General features: G+C 43.7%; 1 protein-coding gene across 1 annotated transcript in view; it reads left to right on the plus strand.

Moving 5' to 3' along the window:
• The window catches only part of LOC118556804 (CD276 antigen-like), a 39,480-nt gene extending 32,847 nt beyond the window's left edge, over positions 1–6,633 (plus strand). Inside the window, exons 7-8 of the mRNA XM_036125143.1 lie at positions 1,521–1,662; positions 6,511–6,633. Of these exons, the coding sequence (XP_035981036.1) occupies positions 1,521–1,662; positions 6,511–6,633 (265 nt within the window). The remainder of the gene's footprint in view (positions 1–1,520; positions 1,663–6,510) is intronic.
• Positions 6,634–11,110: the final 4,477 nt, after the last annotated feature.

Below are 11,110 nucleotides of genomic sequence, written 5' to 3' on the forward strand. Positions count from 1 at the left end.
TCAGCTCTTTTAAGATAATTTTTGTGTGGTTATTCCTGGCCTCCATCAGCCTTTGGCTGAGTCTTTTTTGCACTATTTTCAAATCTGTACCATTCTTGTTTTTAAAAGCTACTTTTTTTACAGTTAATAAAGTTCTTAATTTCTTTACTGATATACAGTTTGTCGTTTGGATCTACTTTAACCACTTTTTGGGGAACCACACAATCAACACAGAACTTTAGATGGTCTGTTATTGTTTCCACAGCAATATTAATTTCCAACTTATGAAAAATGTCCCAGTTTCTGCATAAAATTAGTCCTTCAGAGTCTCAATAGTTTCCTCAGACCACGCAGATACTGTGTTGAAGTGTGGTTTGCTCCTTTTAAGCATAGCTTTGTATATGAGGATTAAATGCATGGTGCTGTAGTCAGAATTAGAGAGAGGAGGTTTCGCTTTAGCATTTTTTATGTGTCTGTAGCATTTGTCCAGAACCATGCTGTCACGATGGCACAGCTGACATATTGTTCATAGCCAGGGAGGATAACTCCAGTTGAAATCCCCCATTATGAAAATTGTGGCTCCAAGTGAGCGAGTTAGCGTCACATGATGCTGGACACAGTCAGTAATTTGAGCTGCTGTACTGCAGCGTTGCTGCTTGGAGGGACGTAAACAGGGCAAATTAGAAAACTGTTGAACTGCCTCAGAAGATAATGTGGTGCCAAGGAGAGACACAGCAGCTCCACATCTGAGCTGCATACGGTTTCCCTCACTGAGTAATTCCTACACCAGGATTCACTGATGTACACACAAATGCCCGAGTTCATATTAGGCCTGAACAGCAGAGAAGCCATACAGCTCCATAACAGAGTGAGGTACGTCAGAGTTGAGCCAGGTCTCCCTGATCACCAGCATGCTGCACCCCCGGTACTCAAAGCAAACCTTGGCGTTGATACAGAGCTTCTCCACTTTCCACTTCAGAGACCATGCTTTGCAGAGCAAGATGCTGCGCAAGGGTGGACGGTTTCCTCGTCGGTGGATCCGCTGCCGTACTCCTCCCCTTCTACCTGTCCTTGGTCCAAGCCGTCCTGACAATTCTCCTTTCACCAGTTCAGGCAGGTTTGCAGGCGCTATTGTTGAAGCAGGGCCAGGGGAAAGATGTGATCTCTGGAATAAGAGAGTAGAAACTCACCTTCTGCATGTGGAAAAGTTTGACGCGTATGCAGAAATTTTAAGATGATGAGCGCCAGAATCAGTCTTTATACAAATCATGCCATAGTGGACCAAAAATACACAAACACAATCACTCCAAAATACTGTCAGGGTTCAGTTTTTTCCTGCCTCACCCTGGACAGTTTTCTGGCACCCTCCTCCTCCCATACGCCCCAGTCTCACTCCACCACTGATTCCTGCCACCTGACGCTGCTCATTAGTTGGACTCAATCCACCTGTCAACACACCAATATAGACTCACCTCAGTCTGCTTTTCCCTGCTGGTTCGTCATCGTCCTTCACACGTCTGCTCACGCCTCTTATCTCCCAGCGCCCTTCGTCCCTCATCGTCTTCCTCACCGCCTTCCTCCGCCTCAAGCCAGCTGCTCTTCCCTTCCTCTGTGTCTGCCTACCTGCCTGTGTTCCCTCACATCCGCCAGCTCCAGTCATCACCTCACATCTACTCCCGCTTGGTACAGTTTACGGCTGTCATCCTCCACAATCCATCACCTTCAATTAAAATTCTTGAAACAAAGCTCTGTGTGTGGCTGAATTTGGGCTCAATAACCAACTCCTGCAAAAGACAAGCTGCAAAAACAGCAAAAAATAAAATAAAAAACAATTAAAACAGCAGCAGCAGTAGAACAGGAGTCTGGGTCACCAGCAGAGCAGTGCAATAATTTTGCCTGAACTGCCTGAACTTTTAAACACAAATATCCTCCTTAGCTTTGAACAGATTCAGAACCGATCAGAATAAAAGCAAATTCAGACCCATGAGCTCAGCTTTTAGCTACTTTGTAGACATGATTCTGGAAGGAAGATTTTTTAATAAAGTTCAGTTTTTTCCAGTGTTGCTGCTCATGTGCATTTAAGAAGCTAAATGGGAGATGAGGGGAACCGGTTCTGCTGCTCAGACGGACTCTGGACTCCCCAGCAGAAGAGAAAACAGAGCAATAGTTAGAAAAGCAGTTCTCACTAACTTTCCAGCTGCAGACCTTGCAGAGGGAAAAAGTCCAAACGGTGGAGTGATGAAAAAAGAGGCAAAGCAGCGACTTGTTCCATCCTCTGATGATTAGAAATGAAAGCAGGAAAATCTGCAAAGTGCTTCTTTAGGATCCTGTTCTACGGCTGCAGCTTCTATCTGCTAAATATCTGACAGTTTGGCTTCTAAAGCTTTTGTAGACGAGGTCTAAAGGAAACTTTCTCACTTCTGTGGCTTTATTTCCTGGTTGAACTTTGCTGGTTTTAGGCAGGTTTCTTTCCTCCAACACTTGATGCTCAGACCAGAAGGTTAGCTCTGGTTGCTCAGAGCTCGCTGAGGATCAAGGACGTTTGAAGGTGAAGACGTGACTTTATTGACATGTTGATGGAAATAAATGACTATTCTGAATTAACAAGGAGGAGATGGGTGGTCTTCATTAATCAGCATTTATTGGATCCTTGCAGGGAGAACAGAACCAGTCTGTGGAAGATGTTCAATCTGCTCTAACTAGACAGAGAAATGTTCTTTTCTAGATCTGGCTCACTAGAGGCAGCCTTCAAGAGCGACTCCCCGACGCCTGCAGCTTTCCTTTCTGCCTACCGCTATCTGTGCTCCTCAACCTTGGCTCTCTCTCTGAGACTAAACACAATCAGGCCTTCAACCGCGCAACATAGATTGAATCCTTTTGTCAGGCTGCTGGCATTTAGAAAGCAAGGATAGGAGAGAAACTTTACTCAACATAACAGTTTGAACTTTTCTATCTGAGCAACAGATGATTGATTTGCTCGTTTAAATAGTGACAGTGATGGTGGAGAAGATCCTCCAGGCTGGGCTCTGTGAGGTCAAAGGTCAGGTAGGTTACAGCAGGGAAATCATGATCCCCAAGTTGCTGAATATTTGCAGCTTTTCCATCTTTTTCTGACTGCGTTCAGTTCAGATGATCTTTTAGTTCCTTCCTGCAGAGATCTGAACTTTCCACCATGATTCCTGTCTGATTCCAGCAGAGCAGCAACACAGATGATGGTTTAAAGACAAACTGAAGCAGATGCAGACAGGAAGGATTGATGGCTGCAGTTAGTTGGTGTGGACAGCAGTTGGCGCTGCTGCATGGCACACAGAGGGAGAGCAGCAGCTTCCTGCAGGGATACATGAAGAGCAGCATGAAGCTGAGCTGGGAGACATGAAGCTTTAACATCTGCTGAACTCTTCAGCTCCTCTTTCCCTCAGATCTGCCCTGAAGCAGCTTTAAGGTGGAAAACTGCTGCAGCTGGAGGAGATTCAGCAAAACCAACATGTTGCTTTGCTTTCTGTCCCAGAAGCTCCAGAGGAGGCTTGGCAGCATGAAGGTGGATGGAAGAATAAGTGACAGCAGTCACCTCCACACAGGCTCTGCTTCCTTCCTGAACATCTCCAAGCAACACGTTTCCTCAGCTGTGCTGTTAGGATGCTGCTCTGAAACATCTCAGGAGGACAGGACACTTGGAGACACTTTGGAGAGGAGATCTCCTGGAATCACATCTCCAGATCCTCAGCAGACTGATCTGACCTGCTGTCTGTTGACCAGAACTTTACTGGACCTGGAGCTTTGACTGGGATCTTCTTCCAGTTTGGGTTTCAATAAAAACATCATGAGAAGATTCCCAATTAGAGATGAAATCAATCTTTTCTTTGACTCCAAGCTGGGAGAAAGTGAAGCTGACTGTGTGAACATTTGCTGAACAGTTCAAGATGATTTCAGGGAGAAAATGATCCACGTAGAAACAGGACTGAATGTTTTACAGCGTATAAATAAATAAAGATTAGAGTCCAGCTAAAGCTGTCAGATCTCCTCCCAGAGTTTCTGCTGATGAGTTCCTGATGAGAACAAAACTACTGAATGCAATAAAATGTTGACTAGAAATGAGCTGAAAACTGAAAAGAAACCTGAAAAACACACAAGTTTCACCCTGACCTCAGAGTTTTACAGCTCAGTTCACTGTTGATGCAAATAGAAAAAGATCTGACAGGAAATGTGTTTAAACTCAGGTAAACTCACCTTGACAGGGGGCGGAGCCTCAGGTGAGTCAGTTATGTATCTGATCAGGAGAAACAGGTTCCGATTCCATTCAGTAGCAGAACAGAACAGAGAGAAGACTTTGGATCAGGGTGAGTGTTAACTTGTTCTGGTTTTCCCCTCTGTGAGTTTTCTGTCTGTGGACTGTGAACAGAACCAGCAGCAGAACTCAGTCTGGTTCTCCTTCAGAACCAAGATGCTGCTTCATGTAACCATGGTAACAGGGTCTGATTTCCTGATTATCAGAACCAAAAAACGCCCAGTTTCCTTCGTTTGTCTCTTTTCTAAAGACAAAAACTGAATTTAAGAAAATGGGAGAAAATATTTCTAAAAACAATTTAAAGCTGCGGTTCTTTCATTCAATGCAACTGGTACCGGTTCTGGTACTGCTCTGCTGCTTCTTCCTCATAATGTAAGATAATAATAATAATTAATGCATTTTATTTAGAAGTGCCGTTCAAAACACTCATGGTCACTTTACACATGAAGATAAAAACAATAAAATATCAATTAAAGTTAAAATCAGAGAATAAAGTCTTGAAGAGGTGTGTTGTTAGTCAAGGTGCAGAGAGTCAAAGTTACGGATGTCTGATGGGAGAGAACTTTACAGTTTGGGACACTCTGCTCCCAAAGGTACTGTGAATTCAGGAGGAAGATCTGAGGGAGCGGGAGGCTGAAATGACATGAAGGAGATCAGATAAGTAAGGAGGGGCGAGGTTGTGGACGACCTTGAATGGAAAAAGAAGTTCTGAATTTGACAGGGAGCTGCCGAAGTTGCTGTAAAACCGGGTGATGTGATGAAGTGAAGACGTACCTGTAATGACTGGAGCATCTGAGTTCTGGACCAGTTGGAGCTGATGGAGAGTTTTTTGGAGGAGACCAAACAGAAGGGAGTTGCAATAGTCAATACGGGAAGTGACAAGACTGCGAACAAGTATGGAGCAGTGTGAGGGGAAAGGGAAGGACGCAAGTGTTTAATACTGTGCAGATGGAAATATGCAGACCAAGTGGAATTGATTTGAGACGTGAAGGTTGGAGAGCTATCAAGGATGACACCCAGACCTGAGGGGAGAAATGTGAAGCTGTCGAAAGACAAAAACAAGGAGGAGCTTGCCGTCAGAGACTCCAATCCTGTTTTAGATAGATAATTGAGCTGAATCAGGAAAACTGGTTTCCATGAAGAAAACTTTGAAGTCTGCAGATTCTGATTTGGCTGCTGAATAAAAGCTGAAAATCAAACTTTGTTCTCAGTTGATCTCTGATTCCTTGCAGCAGTAGCCAAACCTTTCTGTAAAATCTCTTAAGAGACAGTTTGTCTCCTGCAGAACAACATGTCATGGTTGGTATTTAGTTATTTTACAACAAGCCTCTGATGACTTCACAGAAGGCGACCAATCAGAGTCCTTTAGAATATGGCCATTTGTAGTTGTTCTCTCCAGGTTTTGGATCCAGTTGCTCCTTCAAAGACGTTTCCTTGTATTTCCTAGTTTCCTGGTTTTCTGTAGGGCTGCAGCATGTTTTGTTATCGCCTGTTTTTGTTCACATAAATTATATTTTAAATAGTTTAATACTTTAAACTGCTGCCCTAACTGACAAATATTGAAGTTTATGTGAAATGAAAACACAGACATTTTGTTCAGCAGTTCATGCTGACTAGTTTGTAACAGCGTCACTTTTAACCCTCATTTTGCGTCTGACAGGATAATCAGACAGGACTTGCCTGAAGTTTGTTGCTTTGCCCTTTAAACAGTTATTACTCAGAGACACAATTAATACTGAATAACTGTCAGATACTAAAAGTTGAAGAAGTCTTGGACAAAACGGCAAAAGGACACGCTGTCATGGTGCGGAGTCTCTTGACCCACATGCCGAACACAACGAGGAGACAGATCTGGCAGGTTTTAGATATTCATTTAAATAACAACAACAACGAGGGGTTGCGGGCCTCCATGGTACGTCAGAGAGTGGTGGAGGCACAGGATCACACTAGGGGCATAGAGAAAGTTTAGGGTCACGGGCAGATCCGGTGTGGTTTCTCACCCCGGCTTGGTAAGACAAAGGGAGCACGAGAGGGAGTCCGAAGCAAAAATTCAGAAAAAAGGTAAGCTTCAATTGAAGGACCAAACATGAGATGAACCCAAGGGAGCACAACAGGGGACCTGAGAAACACAAAGAGCAAAGATTAGCTTGGGAAGAAGGCATCTGTCGTGAGACAGTGGCCACTGAGGTGTACCCCAACGGTTAACACTCTGGCGTCCTCCTGCTGTCCATGTGCAGTTCTTATAGTGCGGCGGAGCGCTGCTCAACACGCTGCAGGTGTGCGCGCCCCGCTCACCTGTCAACTGGAGTCACCTGTGGAAGAAGCAGACAAGGCAGAACCGGCAGAAACTGCATGGCTCTGCCTACTAAGTCGTGACAACCAGAATATAACTTTGGTCATACAGGAGTTGAAACACCAAAATGTTCCTGGTGAATAAATTCTTTTTGAGAGGAACATTTTTACTCTGTTTGAGCACATCAAGTGGTAAAATCTTCAATCAGATAAATACATCTCTGCTGTTCTTCTGGAGAATGACCTGCAGCATGGTCCAAGAGAAGAGTTACAAGCTGCAGCATCTTTGTTCTTCTTTGCTACAAACATGATGATCTTTAAAGGTATACTATGCAACCGGGGTTGATTTTCCAGCGAGGCTCCCCCCAGAGGGCGAAAGTAAAAGTGCACTGTCGTAAAGATGCTCAGCTGTTCTGGTTTCTCCATCAAGCCAGGCGCGGTGGTTTTGAGTTTAGCAGACAGGCAAACGCAACGAAAAGTCGAAAAAACGGCAGTACAAACAATGACTAACACAGTGAAGGTATGAACATCAGGGTTTCCCGCAGCGCTATTTTGGCAAAGCGGCCGCCTCGCTAAACTCCCGCTACCGCCTTGCCAACATTCAAAAAAAATAAAAAAAAATAAATAAAAATAAAATAAAATAATAATAAAAAAAACTCGATATGCTTGCATGTTTATTTAACGTTAACAAGCGGTTCTTTGTTGTTGCTTTCACGCGTGCATATAGTGAATGGCAGGGCAAAAACACATGGAGTTCTCGCCGTAAAGCAAGACCGACTCTCGCAATGCACGAGACTTCTGAGCCTGTGGGTGCGGGCCGAGGGCTCTTGCAATTGCAAGTACGGTATTTTCTCCACAGACCACCAGGGCGGCCGAGAAAACCTTTGTTCGACCTGAAATGACTCATTTAATCATCCAAAACGGTATGGAATACATTAATTAACTGAAAAATGTTGCATAGTATGCTTTAAGACTTTCAAAGTGATGAATGGAAATTAAGAATGTGCTCCACAAACCAACTGTAATGCTTCAGCCAGACACGGTGTTGCACTTCAAAGGTTTATTGAAAAGATGAAGCAACCAAATGTAGTGCAGGCAGAAGAGTGTCCTGTAAGCAGGAGACAGCAAGACAGAAGGCTTGTCACAGCAGGAATAGACAGGCTGAATGGGCTGAAGACGAAAGGCTGGTCTGAGGTCGTAAACAGAGAATTTTGTTTCCTGAATAACACAACAGTTTCTATAAGAGGAGGGAGGAGCTCGGTCAGGGACTCCACGCTGTCAATTAAACTTTTCTGCTGTTGTGTATCAAAGTTTGTTGGCCCTCTGGGGCCTGGTGGCCCCAAGCAATATCCTGGTCTGCCTAATGTCACCCAGCGCCCCTGTTGAAATGTAAAGGGTTCAGAATGGGCGGAAAGAAAGCAGTATTAGGAGAGAGATAGGATAGGCTGTCCTCTCCTCTCTCACAAATGATAAAACCCGAGGAAGAAACCCGTAAAATTACAGCTGATACTAAGAAAAAATATATATTATATTATAGGCCTATGCTTTTATTTATTTTAGAGTTCATTGCAGTAAACACTTAAAAACAGTCAATTATCTTCCTGTAATTAGACATTCAGATCCAGTCTCCTTTTCACACGCATATATTTGACTGGGAGGTGTCATCTAATGTTAAAGGAATAAAACTTTGTTTAACACAGGTAGACTCACCTGTTCTGTGAGAAGGGGTGGAGCCTTAGATGAGTCACGTATGATAAGACCAGGAGAAGAAGGTCTAGTCAGGTTCAGACTCTAGTCGGTTTAGATCAGAGCAAAGAGAATAACCTGGATCAGGGTGAGAGTTAACGTCTTCTGGCTTTCCTCACTGGGTTTTATCTCTGTAAACAGAACCAGAACTCCGTCTGGTCTGCTTCAGATTTAATTCTTCATATCTTTACAGGGAAAGGAAGATGTTTTTATTTTATGACAGTTGAACTCAAACTGACAGAGAAGCAGGAAGTAAAAACCTTTGTTCTCTCAGTGGGAATCTTGGACTGACCCGTTTGTTCAGATTCTTTAGCTGTGAGCCCACAGTGAATTCCTGTTTGCTCTCAGACTGCCTAAGGCCAGAAGATGGAGGAATGTAATCAGAACCAGGAGGACAAAGCTGAGCAGTTATAATGTTAAAGTTATTAATAATCTAATAATAAAGTAGTCATGGTTCTGAGGATTAAAGATGGAAGCTCAAACACAAAGTCTGGCTCTTCTCCTTGTTCTGATTGGATGGTTGTTCTGCCTGTCTGAAGTGACCTGATGTTTTTCTTTTGGGCCTAAACTTGTGAGACTCACTGAACTTCTTCATCATCAGAACGTTTCAACAACAGCAGCTTCAGCCTCTCAGATTCTGCAAACTGAAGGTTCTAAACGAGCTGCTGGATTTCCATCTTTCCTTCCAGCTGGTTCTGGGTTAACAGGTCCAGTTAGAGCCTCTGAGGTTCTAATGTGGAGTTATGTCACTGTTAGCAGGTAAAGCAGTCTCTCTGCTATGTTACCATGGTAACTGCTGTAGCTGACCTGCCAGCATTTTACTGGGATTTCCTGCTTGATCACCATGAGAGAAAAAAAATCTACTGGATCGATGAAAACAAGCGGAAGACCAGCAAGAAAACCATCGTACGCCACTTCACAAATGCACATATTTAGCTGGTATCTATACACACCGGGACTTTTACTGCTCATAAGGTAGATGTTGGAGGTGAGACAGCATCGTGAGATGAAGAGATGTTCTCATGGTAAAACAGCACAGTGCTAGGTGCGCAATCTCTGCAACAGGAACCACAGCACTGAGCGTTGTGTGCACTGCACAAGGTATACCTGTCGCAAATAGAGGAAGGACTCACCTTGGGTTTGTGGAAACTGTCTAAATGGGACAATTGTAGCTTCATATGTAGTGCTTTTCCTTGGGTGAAATAAATGTTACAATTATTCTGTAATGTTCTGTTCTGGTTTATGTTATTTGGTTAAGTAGCTTTCCTTTCTCTGTGGTTATTTCTGTTTTTGGATTCTAGTTTAGCCTCTTTATTGTGTTAGCTATCTGGTCCCTGTATTAGTTCTGATTTTTGTTCTATGCTTTGTTTGTTCTGTTTTTAGGTTTATTTTCTAGTGTCCTGTCTGCGCCCTTAATCACTTCCACCTGGTTTTGGTTAATTAGTCCCTTCCTTGTTCACCTGTCCTGCTCGCCTATTTAAACCTCTCTCAGTTTTCTGTTTTTTGCCGGGACGTCGCTTATGTTTCACTTGTCATCCTGTCATTCGTTGCTTCAGTTTGGTCCTTTTGGTAAGAGCTCCCAGCACCTTGACCCTGTCTGTCTGTCTGTAACCCGATCTGTCTGTTTCTACCCAGTTCTGTTTGCCTGTTCGCTGTCAAGTTCTTGTCTGGATGTCTGCCTTACCGCCTGTTGGATTTTGTTTGCCCGTTTGATTCCCTCTCATCACCTTCCCTCCAATAAACACCGTTAAACTCATGTGAGACCGTGTCTGGCTGAATACCGGGTTCATCTCCTCACAAATTATTACATATTCTCTAAGTTGTTCTTTCTTTCACATAGTCAGCTTTGCAATATAAACTAGTCTGTTGGTGAATGAACAATATAAATAGGCTCTGCCTTGCCTTGTTGTAAAAGTATAGTTATGACCTGTTCTCAGCTCAGGAACTAGGACCCGTATGATATCTGATTGTTCAATAGGTTTGCCTAAAAAAAGATTTAGATACGACTTATCAATATATTCCTGCAAAAAGGTCTGATGTTGCAGGGGCAGGTAATGAAAAGTGCTTGGAACATGCTCCTGTTCTGATGCCAGTTTGTTTCAGCCTTTATCCAGTCTCATGTAGAAAGGCTGATCGTATCACAGGTTATTTGCATTACAATAGGGAAAGTTAGCAAGGTTGAGTGAATACAGAAAATTGCAGGGGGGGGGGGGCTTGCAAGAAAACTGAAATTCTCTGGGACTTCTAGTGTTAAAGGCAATTTTGATAACTTTAGACTTTAACTGATTTAGCGACCAAGCGCTACAGCGACCCCAGGCGCCCGGAGGGAGAATCGCATTAATGTCATGATTTAGGAGGAGATGAACCCGGTATTCAGCCAGACACTTGAGGTAATGTTTAACAGGATTTATTGAAGTGATGATGGGGAGTACTGGTGGGTCTGGCCACACTGATGTGTCGGCGCATGCGTCGAGCTCATAGAGCAAAACGCGTGTCGATGAGCGTATCACTATGGGAAAGTCAAGTGACCGACAAAGGAACTGTTTCGAACTGACTGACGCGGCATATTGTTTCTGTTCCCTCTAAATTGCGCGCGTGTGCATTCGTGCACAGCATCTGGGTTCAGCGCGCACAGCAAAGCTATGATGCGCAGTAAGTTAGTTATGTGATGGAGAATTAAAGCTGTTTTCTCATACTTCACTGTTCAACACAAAAGGGTGTGTGTGTGTGTGTGTGTGTGTGTAGGGGGGGGGGTGCAATGAAAGGACATGGCAGCAACAAATTTGTAAGAATAAATAAATAAATAAG

This window comes from Fundulus heteroclitus, chromosome 21 (assembly GCF_011125445.2).
Source record: "Fundulus heteroclitus isolate FHET01 chromosome 21, MU-UCD_Fhet_4.1, whole genome shotgun sequence".
Taxonomy (NCBI): domain Eukaryota; kingdom Metazoa; phylum Chordata; class Actinopteri; order Cyprinodontiformes; family Fundulidae; genus Fundulus; species Fundulus heteroclitus.